General features: G+C 37.2%; 1 protein-coding gene across 1 annotated transcript; it reads right to left on the minus strand.

Moving 5' to 3' along the window:
* Positions 1–2,375: 2,375 nt before the first annotated feature.
* On the minus strand, positions 2,376–11,482 carry LOC138319248 (patched domain-containing protein 3-like). The gene is made up of 4 exons (XM_069262270.1): positions 11,390–11,482; positions 9,589–10,588; positions 7,242–7,442; positions 2,376–5,267 (listed from the first exon to the last, which is right to left on the minus strand). Exons 2-4 carry the CDS (start codon positions 10,580–10,582, stop codon positions 3,613–3,615), a joined length of 2,850 nt encoding a protein of 949 aa, XP_069118371.1. The 5' UTR covers positions 10,583–10,588; positions 11,390–11,482; the 3' UTR covers positions 2,376–3,612.
* Between the last annotated feature and the right edge of the window lie 7,396 nt (positions 11,483–18,878).

The raw sequence follows: 18,878 nt of genomic DNA on the forward strand, positions 1-18,878 counted from the left end.
AAAAGGTTAATAAATGTGAGCGCAACTGAAGATTTGGTATTAGTAAAATACATTATTATCGACAGTAAAACCCTCAGATGATCTATATAGATCTGGGCTTTAAATATTAACTTAAAAACTCCGCAAAAATAGTTATTTAAAAGAATTAACAAAAAAATGACTTAATTTAATTTCGCTGCATCCGTCAAGACAGGTGACGCTTGAATAACTAATAACTGTCCAACTTTACTTTGCTTAAGCGCCCAATGTATTGATGATTAAGAGCATTCGCTTATCAAAGGACATCATGACATTTAAGATGACATTACAATATCCCTGTTCATCTGAGAAAGGTTTGGCCCATTAATAAAGATATAATTTCTGTAGGAATAATAACATTTTTATTAGTGAAGAAAAGGTTGGAGCTAGGAAATAAAGATTATATTTGTGTAAGAAAGTTTGGACCTTGAAATACACATTTTAGGATAGGAGATAGGAAATATACATATTTCTTTTTGTGTCAGAAGGTTTGGAGCCAGGAAATACACATTTCTATTATGGTTAGAAGGCTTGGTGATAGGAAATACAGATTCCTATTTGTGTTAGAAGGTTTCGAACCAGGAAATACATATTTCTGTTTTTCTTATCCTCCGAGTGTGTCCACGATGGAGTTCGGTAATTTATATGTAACACATGTTTTAATCTTTATATAACCCTGTCACGTAACGATCACATTAGTATTCTTAATTCATACAAAGTTGTCATACAAAAGAGTTGTAAACAAAAACTGAGTAAATGATTCACTTTGTCACGATCGATAGCACAACCGGTGCATTTACATATTCATTACGTTATTGTGCGTGTAATGACAGCTCAAGAAACGTGTTATTCGGTTAGTGTAACATAGTCCTTACTTCATACTTCCAACCTCTCACAAAGCAAAAGCGTGGCCAATAAATATCTTGCTACCACAGTTGAGTACACACATGGCGATGAAAGGGGCTGAATCCCATTTTCATGGTCAATCAGGATTATTACATGACCATAAAAGGAGCTGGACATGTGTACAGTCAACCATGGTAACAAATGATGCTGTAAGAGAGGGGAGAGATTAGGTCAACAATAGACCAAGTAACAAAGCTGACGAGATATTTAAAAAGACAATGCAATAAGAAATCAAAATCTATTTAAAGAAACGTAAAAAGGCTAAAATAAATTATTGTTTTGATTAATTTATTAATACTTGTCATATGGTAGCTGAATAGCAATTTCAACGTATGTAATGAAAAGTTTTTACTCACCATGCAAGAACCTTTACACAACAAATGACGCTTTGGAATTATACAGATGGAATTGATTTTAAATACAATTTACCTACATTTAAAGTTTCCGACCATTTCGTTTTTCATTTAATGCTTTTTTTTCTTCCAATCTTTGAATAGAGCTTGATAATAATCCTATTGTTTCGTACTGTACATATCCACTGAAAAGATTTTGGTGCAACATTTCGCATAATCAAAGTTTTTATCTCTACACATGGAAAAATCCTTGAGCTCCTTGCGATGGTTAATGACAAACTGATGTATTAACATTGAGCCAAGAACCCCTAGTACCGAAAAGTACTCACAAGCATATACTAGGTACAGGTAAACACAGAGAAATGGTAGAGTGGGCTATATGGATGAAAAAGTGTGTATTTTTCAATCAACCTGTCGCGGTTAAGAAGCATGCAGTAAGTCAGTTATTGGGTGATTTCTCGTCACTCGGGACTTATTACTCGAAAGCCATGCAATAACCTTTACATTTTACAGGAAATTGTGTGTTGATGAATCTTCACATGATTAGTGAAATTTCTGTTTCGCATTTACAACAAAGCCTCTGAGTATATGTTCTTTAAAATCTAAGAATGGAATGCTTCAGAACTCAGAAATCGTTTTTATTGTGACTGGAAGATGCCGTCCATTAAATTGTAATTAGACTGATCACCTTTTGAAGAACTGAATCCTGAGATGTTTAGCCCTCGAAAACCAAAGGCACATATTACTTTCTCAAATAAAACCTTCAAACGTAAAAAACATACGGTTTATGAAATGTATACGAAATCTCACAATGTGTTTCAACGCTTTTTACCTGTTCTTCCACGCATTGGACCTCTCGTTCCTTACTTAAAGACAAAACCTGCAGAAACATTTTTATATTTATTGATGAAAACATTTAGTTGCTATTAAATAAAACATTCTCAATGCTCTTTTCATACTATCTATAAATGTCCGTACCTGTTCTGATGTAGCCTAATAGCATTTTCCTGTGCACAGCTATGTACACATTAAAATTGTCGTAAAGACCAATTAAAATTTCTCGGAAAGGAAAAATTAGAGCAGAAAACGACAACAATGTTCAGTGTAAGTAACATTTATTACCATAGTTATGACATACACACGGGTTTCCCCATCATATATCAAGAGTATACACACGAGTTTTCCCAAACGAAAAACTATTATGATGATTGTTATAACTAGATAGCCATACAGGTTAATCTAGTGTTGAACGAAAGTCTGATAGATCTTTGACAGAGAATAAAAGAAACATTACAATAGATGTGACATTGTCGTATTATTGTGACGATCAAATATAGTTCTTTTATATGACTCATGAAGGGATACAAAAACACATAATAAACAAAACATGTGATCCATACGACTCGTACACCATTAGGCGAGAAAAGAATGTTAACCCGTTTCATTCTATTTTACTTTGCCAAGTTTGACCAATTCATTTCCAAGCACATTCACCAAAGTTCAGACCATAGGAATACCGATATCATTTTATCCTTAGAACCATATAAATATGCTAATTATATACACTTCTTATCATATACAAATACCATCATCATAAATCACATTACGGATATCCCATGCAGTATTATTTCGTGGTCAATAATGACTCTGTGACACAATATAAGACTCGAGATCGTTAAAAATGCCAAGCCTTCCATTTAGTGAAATGTTTTGTTTATCATACTTCGGAAGGGTGACTAAAAAGTAGCATGACATGGGTTCGTGTAAAACTTGAATTGTCTGTATTTAAGACGTATAAGAAAACGACATTAATTTCTCTGACAAATTAATGATGTAACAATTAAAACCTGTTCGTTACAGCATGAATCAGAAACGATCTATATCACTCAGAGAAAGAAAACCGACTGTCTAACTGAAGTAGAATTGAAGACAAGAACCAACTATCTCTTGACACATCGAAGCACCATCCTTAAAACTTCAGGGGTTAACTATCACTTTTGTTATTTCCACCCCTGAACATAGTTAAACTGAAAGCAGTTCAGGAGAGAAAAAACTGACCAATTACATGTCTGTAAGGACTTTCAATGTAGAAATACAAATTTCGACGTCTTACATCAAAACCAAACAGTTTCCGTAATTTGGTTCTTTTGATGTGCATCAAAGGACCAAACTACCTGTCTCATCTGTTGTCGCAGTGAGAGCCTTCAGTTGCTATGACATAATCCAGTATATAACAAGTGATAATTACCCCTGAAATATTGAGGATGACTAAAAAAATGGACTGGACAATGCAGTTAATATAACCATGGTCAGCCTTAATTTTACGATGTATTCTTTATAGATGACTCATATAATTTTCGTTATCGACAATATGATTTCCCACATCCGGTTCGTTGTCATTGGTTACGCTACCTATGTTTTCATATGGATGATCTGACGATTCCTCCGCTTTATCCATGCTGGACGTTTTGCCATCCAACATCTTATCTAAGGTCTCGTAGTGATTACCAAATGTCTCACGAGATCCACTATCCTTGATGAAAGCGTTGTTAGAATATCCCTGTTTTTCATCCGATTGAAATCCTTTGATATCTTGATTTAGGTAGCCATTTGTCAGAACCTGACGCTTATATTGTTTCCGGTGTTCTTTAATAAGTGGTATAACATTAACTTCCGGTCCTATTAGCGACAGAATGACCGGCAATAGGAACATGGAATGAGCAAATCCGAACAACATGACCAAGAACATCAGTTTGAAAAAAGACTGAAATATGTACGAGGAAGAGAATGCTAGAACGACCACACCGAGAATTGTCGAAATTGCAGCATTAAATATGGGTCCTCCAGACCGAGTTATTGCAGCGCTGACCATGGAGTTTCTGCACGTGCCCTCCATACAGATATACGCATGACATATATGTGCACTGAAGTCTACTGAGAACCCAATACTCATTATGAGATGGATCATCGTAACAGAACTAAGGGTCAAGTCCCAGAAATACATAAAACCAAACAATCCAAGTAAAATCATGATCATGGTCAGGCCCACCAGTGCCACGAGCAAGGGGTGAGGCATGAACAGCGTCGTTATAATAATCATGACTACTACAGCGATTCCGATCGTGATAAGGGTACTTGGTAGTATGGCCACGTACTGCTCAAAGTAAACAAATGGTGCAGAATGGGCAAATAAATCCAGCTCTGATTCAGCGGCTATTTCCCTCATCCGGAGCATCATATTACCCTGTTCTGTAGAATGCTTGAGGTTTTTGGTAATTACGTTGAATCGGGAGGCGACAATGCTTCCATTGTCGTCAAATATTACATTGTTAATGAGGTCAGGCCTATATTGTAGGTATAATTTTACACCTTCTACAAATACACTTGCATTGTTACCTAGCAGTTGGGAAAACACCGACTCACGGAATTGGTGCAGCCAATTCCACTCCGGAACATAAGTCACCATTTCTGTTTCATTCTTTAACGTGTCCACCAGAGCGTCAATGTGTCTTAGTGTGGTTGTATCTGTGTAGTTAAGAGTCGTCGGGAAGACGAAGGAGACGAGCATCTGTGTGGTGAAGTATTCCTCGTCCCACACTGCATATTTGTGATAATATGATCTCTGGTCGGCTAAATTGCTAAGTTTGAGTCCTTGTTTTACATGCATGGTTCCATAAATAGAAAACCCGAGGTAAATACAAAAACATATGATAATGAGCACCTTACAGGGCGGGAAAAGCACGAAACGCTGCAACACAAACTTGGGGAAACGCTCCAATGGACTTTCATTATCACTCCTGGATTGAGGTGGAGATCCTCCACAACAGCGGACCACGCGCCGAGACTTGCCCTGGGACTGAAGGGACTCCCGAGACTCTATAGGCAGACAGGTGAGACAGTGCCTCCGCCCAACCACGCGTCTTTCATTCAATACCATGCATGGCACAAAGAACATTAGCTGGTTCATGTAGCACACAAGCACGCCAACCCCTGGATGATGGGAAAATATATAAATAAAAGAAAAAAATAGTCGAATAGGATATGCATTTATATGATAGTTGAGTGGTTATATAATAAGTTATAAAAACATGACTGTGCTGTAAACTACATCACCAAAACTGTAGTATATCTGGTATTCCTACATTATTAAACATTAAATCAAACATGTATCATATCTGGAATTCCTACATTAACGATTCCATAACAAAACAAGAGGCCCAAAGGGCCTTAACGGTCATCTGACTACCTGGGCAATAGTAAAATTAATAATATAAGCTGTCATTTTATCAGGTCCATGTAAGGATAGTTTTCAATTTCTTTCAACAAATTTTATTTCAAACAAGAGGCCCAAGGGCCTTAACATTTAGGAAATTAATTAGATATAGTTTCATGGTAGCCATCTTCGATTTGGGATCAACCAGAGATGTAACAATACTTTGTCAGGACCATGTCAGGATCATTTCAGGCAGATTTTAGCCAGAACTTGAGAAGAAGTTCAAAATGTGTTTTCAAGACAGCGGCTGTGGCGGCCATCTTGGATTTCAGACCGACCCGAAAAATAACAACATTTTGTCAGAACCATGTCAGGATCATTTCATGCAAGTTTCAGCAAAATCACACCGGTAAACTCTTGAGAAGAAGTTCAAAATGTGCTTTAAAGATGGCGGCTGTGGTGGCCATCTCTGATTTCGGATCGACCCGAAAAATAACAACACTTTGTCGGGACCATGTCAGGATTATTTCATGCAAGTTTCAGCCAAATCGCACCGGTAGAACTTGAGAAGAAGTTCAAATTGTGTTTTAAAGATGGCGGCTGTGGTGGCCATCTTGAATTTCGGATCAACCCGATAAAATAACAACACTTTGTCGGGACCATGTCAGGATCATTTCATGCAAGTTTCAGCCAAATCGCACTGGTAGAACTTGAGAAGAAGTTCAAAATGTGTTTTCAAGATGGCAGCTATGGCAGCTATGGCAGCTATGGCAGCCATCTTGGACTTCAGATCGACCGAAAAATAACAACACTTTGTCGGGACCATGTCAGGATCATTTCATGCAAGTTTCGCCAAATCGCATGGTAGAGCTTGAGAAGAAGTTCAAAATGTGTTTTCAAGATGGCGGCTTTGGCGGCCATCTTGGATTTCAGATCGACCCGAAAAATAACAACACTTTGTCGGGACCATGTCAGGATCATTTCGTGCAAGTTTCAGCCAAACGCATGTAGAATTGAGAAGAAGTTCAAAATTGTTTAAGAGGTGGGCCATCTTGGAAAATCGGACAACAGAAAAAAAGTTTAAGAACACATTTGTCGATCGACCAAAAACACACTTGTCGGGACCATGTCAGGATCATTTCATGCAAGTTTCAGCCAAATCGCACTGGTAGAACTTGAGAAGAAGTTCAAAATGTGTTTTCAAGATGGCGGCTTTGGCGGCCATCTTGGATTTCAGATCGACCCGAAAAATAACAACACTTTGTCGGGACCATATCAGGATCAATTCATGCAAGTTTCAGCCAAATCGCACTGGAAGAACTTGAGAAGAAGTTCAAAATGAGTTTTCAAGATGGCTGCAGGGGCGGCCATCTTGGATTTCAGATCGACCCAAAAAATAACAACACTTTGTCGGGACCATGTCAGGCTCATTTCATGTAAGTTTCAGCTAAATCGCACTGGTAGAACTTGAGAAGAAGTTCAAAATGTGAAAAGTTAACGCACGGCAGACGATGACGGACGAAACATGACGACTAAAGGTCATTCTGACCCTTCGGGTCAGATGACCTAGATATAGAAAGATAAATAATTAAACAAGTCTTCATTGCTTTTTAGACTTTTTTGGAAAATATGTCTAGCACGTTATAATAAATTCGGAGAAGTTAAAAATGGTAAGTCGATAACCTATTAACTGAAGAGAGTTAGAAGATATTCAAATAATATGATGTAAGCATATTTCTTTTGTGAGATACCTGTATACAAGCAGAAATTCCTGACACTGAGGAAGACTGATGAGGCCCCGATAGCGAAGGCCAGGAAGTCCGTGAGCGACGTTATAGTGATGGCCACGCCACTAGTCCTCAGGGTCTGTTTCATTTTGTCCTCGATACTGTAGGAGGTCGGAGCATCAGCTAGACCCGAGAGCAGTATAAACATGTCGTCTAGCCCTATACCTGTATGTAATACAAACGATTTCCATTAATTCGAGATCCATACAAAAGACAACACAAATGACATATATGACGAAGCGGTAAGAGTCAATCGACATTCGTCGTCTGTTCCTAGGCATCGGGATGTGCAAGATCAAGACTTCCATAACTAATATGCTTCCATTTTTTTTAGCAAATATAGTGTATAGTCGAATTGTATTATATCAGAAACAGTAACTGTAAGATAATCTATTGTAGATTGTCATTGCTGCGGTTTCACACTTGACAGAAAGTAAGAGGAATTAGATTTGCTATTCTCCCATTCTTGACAGGGTTATTCCGCGGATGCTAGGGAAAAGATAACTAATTTTTACCGGGGTAGGGCAAAGACACCTCACACGCGCTAGACAGTGACGTCATCAATACATGCGACGACCATTTTTACGCACATGAACGTATATATCAACTTAATTTTCATCATTTTTCGTTAAAGTATAGAGAAAAAGAATTTTAGATGGGCCTGTCAGGTGGACAGGGATATCTCAAACTTCGTGAAAGATTTTGACCATCAACCCGAGGCTTGCCAGCCAAAATCTTTCATTCAGGTTGAAATATCCCTGTCCACCTGACAGGCCCATGTAAGATTCTATTATCATCCTCTTTGTATTTTGGCTGTAACAATCTACCAAACTATCTTAGTTCATTTGTTGGGTTCGTTCACGGTAATTGGTTTTACAAATGCTACCTTCAAGGGTGTGTTATAAATATTGTAAAAGTATTTCTCTATAAATTACTAGTGAAAAGCGTTATTTCTGAATATGTACAAGAAGACAGAAGCCGTGCGTACATGTAAACGAACAGTCCTCTTAACCCATCTAAATGTCGTAGGAAGGAATGATTTCCTTCACAAATAAAACTAACGAGGGAACAATATCAAGCAAGTGATAAAAGAGGAAAATGTTGCTAAAAGACAACTTTGGCTCAAGCAGAATCCAGACTTTTAGTTAAAAATAACTTATCCACCATCTCTTTTAAAAAACGAGAAGAAAGATAAAGGGAAAGAGTTGGATATAAGACCACACACCATTGTACGATGGCCGAAAAGAGCCTGGCAAAAAGATGTGTAAAAACTGTACCATGATAAAAAGCGTTACAGTTTTTTCATATCTTTTTGTCAGGCTATTTACGAGTAACATAAAAAGGTAACATAAAGCGTGGTTGATGCCATGTTGTTCAAGTAGTATTCAACCTTTTATAGGAAAAGTATAACGCAAACTCTTTGGATAAAACCTGCAGACAGTTATGATTTTCATTTTACCGGAAATAGAGCATCAAGGTAATGAGCGTATGAAACGTGAAAATGGTAGCTCACCAAAGTGTGATCAATCTCACGCTGTGAAATGTGTAAACTTTTTGGCGGGTTAGACAAATGTTTTGTCCAATCCTGATTAAGGTGAAACATGGATCTTGGTCAGATGATATCATCCTTGTACTGTTCTTCAGTGACCTGACTGATTACTTCAGAAGTGTATTGTTACAGAGGAGTAGATATAGGACACTCATAGATATATAAATCTACCCTCAGTAAAGGATGCATTGTTTTCACAATTTAGTGAACATTTGCCACATCAACCTATGCAGGGATGTTACATTGGTAAGGTTTACTTACATTAATTTGCGTGAAGGTCAAGATTGGTGTTTAAGACGCGGTATGTTAATCCTTGCCGTGTAGAGTAAGTAAAACACTTTTACATTCATCATGTATCCCAGCTGAATGATGTAGAATGTGTTTACAAATCTATGTTAGCATGACCTACATTCGTGAACTTTTAATCTCTGTTGACATTTGAATGGCAATTTATTGCAATTGTTACAAAACTGACTCACTGATAATATGTTATCATGTTTTAGTATTGAGGTGAGAAAAAGATGGGTTTAAGAAATTTGCATTAGACCCTGAAGTATATTATTATCCTTTAGAAAGTTGTGCAATCCTTATTTGGTTGATACAATATGGTCCAACATAGCGTCGTGTAAGGTTAGAAGGAAGTTAGTCAACGTCAAAATAACTACTTATCGAGGCATAACAATGGATATGTAATCCAAGTCACGTTATTATATTTTACATGCGCAATATGCATTTACAGTTATCACATTATCATCTACTTACCAACGAGTAAAAATGGCATCACCCCGACGATGTTAACAAATTTGACACCAAATCCGCTTACAAGTCCAAAGGATGCTGCAATACTTAGAAGTGTGGTAAGGACTCCTGCACGCCCTAGATTTTGGCGCTGTGATATGCAGTCGCCTCCGGAAGTTGCAAATCCAGCGTAAAACAACATGATGGTAAATGTTATAGAAAAAAGGCCTGTATCACGACCTGCTGTATTACCATTCAGTTCAACATTTAAAGAGTCGGAATGTTCATAGGCTACCTCTGTCATGTTGGTAACAAGGTTCTCCATGCTCTCCACAAACGCTCGCTCCCATTGCCGTGACAGGTATCTGTTCTCCGCGGTATCGGTACGAAGGTAATACCTTAATTTCACCATCGAGGCGTAAATTAATGTGCCGTTCTCAACCGTTGTATTACCGAAAATAGGTGCAATAGCTTCTCGGTTAAACTTCGGATAAGATATGTTATTAATGTGCATCCGAGACCGGAATGTATTGGTAAACAGGATTTTGCCATAGATACCACATCCGTCTGCGTCGAGCGCGCACACATCAGCATAAAACTTCTCCTGGTCAGTGTCGGGGTCCTGTACAGATATTCCGTTAATATACCCATCGATGGTTTCTACTTCTTCCAAGAGTGTGTCATTGAGTATGGTGGACCCATCCCTGGTCCGTATCATCACTTGGCCATACATACCAAGGTCAACTAGACTTAACATGTTAAAGTTGATGCCAGATTCGTCCGGAAATAAATGGGACACAGCAGCCCTCTCTGTATATGCCTGACTCCCCATTGGCGTGTACAACACCTCGACGTGAGACTCCGACTTCACCCTCATCAGTCCTATAGCCATCAGAGTGTTTAACATCAAACACACAACAATCAGGTACCAGGGATAATGTGTCGCAAATGATCCATATCTCTCAAAGATGGCGCCAACCCTCTTCTCGTATTTCACGTAGAATTCGCCCACCTTCATTATTAACTGCGAAATACAATATTATTTTTAACAAACACCATTGTAGAATGTATGCATAAAACAGATAAACATTTATTAATAAGATAAACGATAGAAGTCAAACTAGAACAAAATTTACCTAACGATTCTTTCTATAATGCAAGTCTTTAAACTCTGCCAAAAACAAAAATAAAATTTAAAAACAAAATAAAGAAAGAAACGCGTTGAAAGCTGTTGAAATACATGATTAGCCGTTGATGTGTATTATATAGAATAATGAAATACAAGTAGCCTTGTGTGTTTTAATTCAATTATTTAAAAGTAATTCAAAAGTTGAATAGTTATGTCTAGAATTAAACATTACCCCACTACATTTCTATTACTTTGGTTAGTATAGTTTTCAAAACATCTGATTGTTTTCTTGCATTAATTAAAAGAACTACAGTATAATTTAGCATTCAAGTTGAACTGATTACATGGAATTTTATTAAAGTAAGTATACATTGATATTGATATAAATTTTTGCGACATTAATAAGCTCTGTAAATAATTTAACTCGCGATATGCAAGATTATTTAGCGGCATAAGGAAAGGGAAAGTATGTAGCAAACTATGTCAACATATGTTGTTTATATTTTACTTCATAAACTCACACTGCCGCCGGTTAGTTCAAAATAAAAATTATTTTCCTATTGTTTTGCTTGGAAATAATAATTAATATTTTTACCATTTTTCCAAAGAAAGGTTTCATTTTTACAAACAACGTATGATAATTTACCTAATTGTGTGTGAGAAATAAAAGCATCAGTGTAATTAAGCTGTAGTTACCTGTACCTGACCGGAGATGTTCGCACGTCTGCTCTCACGCTCACTAAGCCGTGATTACCTCCAAGTCTGAAGTCATATTATGGTACGTATTAATACGTGCGGTCATCGTAAGTAGTGTCGCGAGGCGTACCGTCAATGTGTCCTTATATAGAACGTGTCACAATAACACTGCATAAACAATTAATGCAGAGGTGAGCCGAATAGGATGAGGAAATGCAACAGTTAACGGGAACGTTTGTCAATAAACTAGAACCATAAAAGCACGTATACAGAGAATCTAGCATTGGTGAAATTTAATGGCACGAATTAAAGAACTCGCATGTAGCCATGTTGTCATACTGGATGGGATATCTGCGAAAGCGCTGTTAGAGGTAGCTGATAGCAAGCAAAAATAGCAAAAAGGCAAGAAAAACATAATAGTGCTTGTAAAAAATGAAAAACAAATGTTATATATTCGCCACGAAAGAATAGGCAATGTCTCTTGTTCTAAATACCGTGAAAAGTAGGGTTTCTAGGGCCAAAGACACGTGCATATTCACTAATGACACCGAAACCAGGGGCTTGAAAAAGAGTTGCGTGTAAAATAATGACAAGTGCGTTTACGAAACTTGTGTAAAGTAATCCCTAACTGCTATAATAATATATGTGTTCAGTAATCGAGGATTAAAAAGAGGTGTGTACCGAAGAATTCATTATTACATAGACAATCGTGACACATAATATGATAATTAAGTCACGTGTAGCCATGTTTGTTCTTGAAAAGAACGTTTCCATTAACCAATCAGCATGTTAAAGGTTTACAGTCACACAATAATAAAATATCAACGTTGTGTGTTTGTCACGTCTTTTCTAAGGAATTTTTGATTTATGCAAATGGAATAAAACGTCAGAAAAAAAGAAACCTAGTAGTCAAAAGACACAAGTCTTGATTGACAAATAAGAGTAAAACGTAGTCTTGTAATCGAAAATGATATTATCTTTCATAAAGTTTCATTTGTTTTGTTTTCTTTTCAAGACATAGAATTTCGAATGAAAGGCATTGTTGTCTTACAATTTTCTGGGAAAAAACCAAGGCCAACATCAATGTCCTAGTCCGGTTTTATTATCATACACAAATCATATCAATACATTGTACTCTCAAAGTTTCAAAGTAAATCAGGTAAAGTCTAAGGCAACAAAGAAAACAAGTTTCCAAAAGGTCAAGGTCAAATGATTTATCCATGGTGATCAATATTATGTCGATGTTTCTAATCATATTATACATTTAAAACAAGAGGCCCAGAGGGCCTGTTTCGCTCACCTAGTTGTTTTTTTTTATATTTTTTTTATATTTTATTTTTATTTTTTTATTACAATTCTGTAATTTAGTGATTAGTGATTTAAAAACACAAAGGCAAATTGACCCCACGATTTGTTTAATTTTGAATCCCAACCATATAATGATGCTATAGATACCATACAAATATGCTATCAAATACATAGTTACAGAGTGGAAGTAATGTATATGAAAATAGTAGCCTAATTAACCTTTTTGACCCCGCCCCTCAGGCCCCATGGGGTCAGCCCTATCAGTTTTACAATTTTGAATTCCCACCCTATAAGGATGCTACCAGTGCATTATGAGTGCTTTCCCATGCTTAGTTGCAGAGAGGTTGTTTATATTCAAATAGCCAAATTGACCCCTTTTGGTCCTGCCCCTCAGGCCCCCCGGGGGGGGGGGTGTCAGTCCCATCTTTTGTACAATTTTGAATCCCCACCCTATAATGATGCTACCATTGCATTATGAGTGCTCTCTCATGCTCAGTTGCAGAGAAGAAATCGTTCATAAAGAAATAGCCAAATTGACCCCTTTTGACCCCGCCCCTCAGGTCCCCGGGGGGTCAGCCCCATCATTTGTACAATTTTGAATCCACACCCTACAAGAATGCTACCATTGCATTATGAGTGCTATCTCATGCTTAGTTTCAGAGAAGAAGTCGTTCATATGGAAATAGTCAAATTGACCCTGCCCCTCAGGCCCCCGGGGGGTCAGCCCCATCATTTGTACAATTTTGAATCCCGACCCTAAAAGGGTGCTACCATTGCATTATGAGTGCTATCCCATGCTAAGTTTCAGAGAAGAAGTCGTTTATATGGAAATAGCCAAATTGACCCCTTTTGGCCCCGTCCCTCAGGCCCCTGGGGGTCAGTCCCATCATTTGTACAATTTTCAGTCAGTAACCCATAAGGATGCTACCAGACAAATTTTGTTGAATTCCAATCAGCGGTTATGGAGAAGAAGTCGATTGTTGACAGACGGACGGACGACGGACGGCGAACGACACGGTATGGCATAAGCTCACCTTGGTCATTCGGACCAGGTGAGCTAATAAATACATTGTTATCAGTGCTTGGCTGAGTTGTAATGCAATGCCCAACCACATTGAGCTCTATTCTTACAATAAAGCTTACCATGTTGAGGTATTTGATAATTATGGTAAGATTTAGATGAATTAAACGACCAACTTGAGTATTTTCAATCGATATCTTATTACTTTACCTTAAGTCCTCCCAATCGAAGGATGTTGTGTCTAAAAAATAATATAATCTGATGAAATTTAAATATTCCAATCCATCATGAAATGCTCATATCGTGTCAACACACCATTAAGACGATATGCATACCCTCCCCTGGGCTTTGTTGACCAATTCGCACCTAGTGCATGTGGTACGTGATTTTTTGGGAATATGTTGACATAAAAACCAGGACAAAAATAAGGTATATCTTAAACACAGAAGTGTAAGTCTAGTTTTCGACAGTTTAATTATTGGTACAGTAGGTTTCAATTCTTTAACATTAACCATCCATGCCTATCTTGTGATGGAAAGTTCATACAGAAAGGAGAATTAAATAAAGTGAATGGTGCCATCTAAAGACGGTTGCTCTAAAATCGATCAGCGTATCAGTGAGAATAACCTGTCCACGTGCATTGTCTGGTCTCCAGTGTTAGTTTTTCAGTGAATTGTTATCTGCCGCCTGTCATGTGATTATTTTCTTCCATCAGTCCCTTACCGTCAGTCAATGTGCAGATGTTACTTAATTTCGACTAATTGACTAACACCTATAAATAGCTACTCAGCGAACATTTTAAAATATATACATGCACTGTCATATTTTAAACAAGTTTGCAATCTATTCTTTACCATATGTATAGTTCTCTTGTGAACGATTTTAGAATATTTGTCCCATGGGAGTTTTGATGAGCTTCACACAGACCCGATACCAAGCCACTCTGTTGAAAGTGATTGAAATATCGTTGTAAGTATTTGACATATCGGACTCGTGTTCCCACGAATAGAATTCGAGATTATCCATATGAATTGACTTGATATTTATGTATACCAGCAGGAATAAGGCCAAACAGTCCCTTGGTTAATGAACAGTTACTGATCTGTGATGTATTTGCAATTCTCTGACGAGCGCCAGGAGAACATCCTAAAGCAGGTAGAATTTTTACACTTAAATTGAGCATCGCTAAAATCATATCAAACAATAAATGTCCTTTGAAATCACCGATGAAAGTAATCGATATGGTTTCAACAACAAGATAACTACTATCGATTTCTGAAATAATTAAATTCTACCAAGGTAAACAGGGTAGCTAATGTTGTTACGGAAGGAGGGGGGTCCTGCTTCCCTATATTCAATCAAAATGTTAAACGAAAATGATCTCATTGGACATATTAATGGGCGTTTGCCACGTCTGATTTGGGTTTAGGATATCCTAACCACAGTGGAAAATTTACAATTATAATGCTTTCCACCAGTCTACATTTCCGACCTCAATATTTCTCGTCGATTAAGATAGTGGGGACGGTGAAATCATTATATTATGATTGATGTATTTCCTATCAGACAAACTAGTTTCCAGTAACGCGTGGATATAGCCACAGAATACGTAATACCTGTAACACTGTCCTATATTCCTTAACCCGCAGAATATTGCATAATTATAATCGGATTTCAGGTAATATCGTAAGACACCGAGGCCCTCGTTATATTTCATTCCTTAATGATATGCTATTAAAAGATTGTGTACTGCTTTCGCCGCATTATTATAAATAAATTACCATAATTTTGGCCATTATCACACACTTTTTCGTTTTACGGAGGTGAACCGGGTTACATTTTCTAATGCTTTATTAGCTGTACCAGCAAGGTACAAATGCTCGCGGATGATGCCGTGTTAAGTATAAACATTCTGTAGGTTATGTAAAACAGAACTAAAGCTGATATTCCAAATTGTATTCACACCGACTGTATACTACTGAGCACTTAGCAAACATTAATCCAACCAGTGAAAACAATCCTATTGACCGATCTAATACATTTCATCAAGTGCATCAAATTATCCACCCAGTGACGGTCGCTTTGATGTTAAAGAGATATGAAAAAGAGGCAGTCAACCCGATGTTTCATTAAAATACCTCATTTTCAAAAAGTGACAATATAAGAATCGGCATATATCATGATACAACCGCTACGTTTCGGTTGTATATACCATTACCAAGATTTGACATTATGGTATGGGTAGTGGCTGCACATGAAGCACGAACGCTTGCTATTTTTAGACATTGGCTTTGTTACCTTGGTACAAGAGTCGCAGTAATATTCTTTACGTTTTTATATGTGTCATCGTTTTATCGTTTTTGAATTCGGATTACAATTGTATTATGTAGTATTTGTCGTTCGGTTTCCTTTGAAGATTTATTTTTTTTGGTCTCTAAAAGGCGTCCCTAACTAAACGTCACAACAGGCATTAGCCTACATATTTTATTCATGAGCAACAGTTTGTATGATATTATAACGGCAATGTCTTGTCAGTAGTGCGGTTTCAGAAGAAGATGAAAAAAAATGTTTTAAATCGTGCGATGAGAGCTCGTATAGTAAGAAACATCCTTCTTTTTTTTTTATACAAAATCAGAGAAAAGTTTCGAAAATGTAACAATATCGTGATTATATGAGAATCCCCATCATAAGAAAATGTCCGTGTACACCGACACAGTTAGCTGAACATTGACTGGTATGTGATGTGATGTAAGGTCAGTGTGTCGAGTTAATATAGGACGCGTTACGTTTTTATCTCGTCTGATACATGTATATCACTACACGTGTCTGTTTATATCTCATTAATATTAACAAGGCCCCCTAAAACCAGACAAGACGTCAAAATATGATTGGTTTTACCAGAACGTTTACAGATGCACTGTCACATTGCGAAACATTCACTCTTTGTTTGCACATTGGCGCACTGTCGTTCTTCACCTGATGCATTGACGCACTATCGTTTTACTGGCAGTAAACTGTTATGATAGGAGAAGTGGGAAGCAAGATATATTATTGAGCACATTTGTATTACTATATATAGTATACTATTTTTATGCATAGAGGAATCGTCAGTGATTTTAGGGGCTTACTAAAAGTAATTTATTGAGATATTACAAGGTCACTAAACATATCTAACAAATAAATATCAAATTAAGAAAAATGAAAAGACATGTAGGCTGTGGTCGGGACTGTGATGTCTACCATACAACATCGGAGAAACTGCAGTTAGAATTGAGGGTACTTCCAGATTTCTGTCCAGGGCAGTAAAGGTGGATACACAGTTTTTATTCAGTCTTCCTTTTTCTTCTTCACTACTCTGTATTTCTTTCTGCACCATGGTCCAGATTCCTAGGCCCCGAAACTTTATAGGGCATAATGAGCTTTACCTTGCCTGTCTTGAACTCTTCAATCAATAAAGAGAGGGTAAGTTGAAGTTTTGCCTCTGGAGTTTGGTAATGCGCCGCAGTCTCCTGTATCCAAGCATATATGGGATGGATTTACTTGCGCTCGTAAGATCCAACCATATCACTGTGAGGTCTTCCTTGTTGACAATAGCTTCTCGGATTAGTTGGGTGTATGATCAGCAAAGGATACTCATCTCATGCAGACACTTGATTTGTCTCTTTCATGTTTAATTTTAAGCCATCTATTGAAGCGGAAATAAAAACAATAACTTCAGAATCAGTATGTACATTTGTTTTATTTAACAAATTTCGAATTTCTTTGAAATTCCTTTTTAATGTGATTTTTTTTTTAAATGCACTTAACGTAATGTTGCTGAACAGACTTCTAATCTCTCATAATTTAACAATGTTTCATCACCAATTAAACTGTTTCTGTTTTGTTAGTATGCATTGTTGATATATAACATATCTAAAGAAGAATAAAAAGGACAGACAGACAGTTGATCGACATTGCTCCATGGTAGGAGATTGATTTGCAAGTCACTTGATGTCAAACATGATGTACAAGATCAGTTAATGTCAAACATGATGTACATGATCTGTCAAACGCTTAAATTACAATTACAGGTATCCAATGCTTGTTTATCCCTTTATGCAAGGGCACCTGTTTTCACAAAGACAAATTGAGAGCATGTATATCCCACAATGCACTGGGTATTTATTCATTTGTCACATGATGCCACATGTAACAGTATGCTAACAAGTACTCAATGTAATGGACACCATCACATAGTCACCCAAACGACCCCCTCCCTCCCCTCCCCACGTGCAACAGATCAAGAATGCAGTTGCACTGTGTATGAACATCTTGGGAGAATTTTGATGTACTTTTATATAGGAATTCAGGGTCTCCTAAAATGTACGTACATAACTATTACAAGGCTATTTTCAGAGGAATTGATTTGGCAGTTATCATGACTGTATGGCATCCCTTAAAATTTTAAGTTAAAACACACATTTACCAATTTTCAATGAATTGCAGACGAAAATTTGAAAACAAAGAGTTGGCCCAGCGATAATCTTTCAAAATTTTTATCATATTGATCAGCATCCTTTAATACCCCTATATGCTAATTTTCATTGAAATAAGAGACCAAAATATAAAAACAGGAAGTTAGCCCAGCGGCTATCTTTGAATACCAAAATCTTTACGAAAATGTTTGCATGTTGTTCGCCATCCCTAAATAACCCTATAGACCAATTTTCATTGAGATTGGAGACCAAAACCTGAAGAACAGGAAATGAGCCAGCGGCCATCTTGGAATAACAAAATCTTTACAAAAATGTTTGCAGGTTGTTCACCTTCCCATAAAACCCATATAGACCAATTTTCATGGAGATAAGAGACCGAAACCTGGAAACAGGAAGTGGGCAAGCGGTCATCTAGGAATACCAAACATCTTTACAAAAAATGTTTTCATGTTGTTCGCCATCCCTTAAAACCCCTATACACCAATTTTCATTGTGTCGAAGACCGAAACCTGAAAACAGGAAATGGGCCTTGGCCCTCTTCCGGTCCCAGAGCATTTATGCACCACCCCACACCCTATCATCGGCCCAGTAGTTTCTGAGAAAAGTGTCGGAAACCATTCCGTTGGAAGAAAGTTGGAAGAAATAAGAATAATAATAATTCAAAAAAATAATAATACCGATAAAA

The sequence above is a fragment of the Argopecten irradians genome, chromosome 3 (genome assembly GCF_041381155.1).
Source record: "Argopecten irradians isolate NY chromosome 3, Ai_NY, whole genome shotgun sequence".
Classification (NCBI taxonomy): Eukaryota; Metazoa; Mollusca; class Bivalvia; order Pectinida; family Pectinidae; genus Argopecten; species Argopecten irradians.

Bases quoted from the DNA above. Each gene is read 5' to 3' on its own strand.
- LOC138319248 (XM_069262270.1), bottom strand. From the start codon at position 10,582: ATGAAGGTGGGCGAATTCTACGTGAAATACGAGAAGAGGGTTGGCGCC. The intron at 7,443-9,588 runs GTAAGTAGATGA...TATTACATACAG, and splicing joins GATGCCATTTTTACTCGTTG to GTATAGGGCTAGACGACATG. The intron at 5,268-7,241 runs GTATCTCACAAA...CCCATCATCCAG, and splicing joins GAATTTCTGCTTGTATACAG to GGGTTGGCGTGCTTGTGTGC.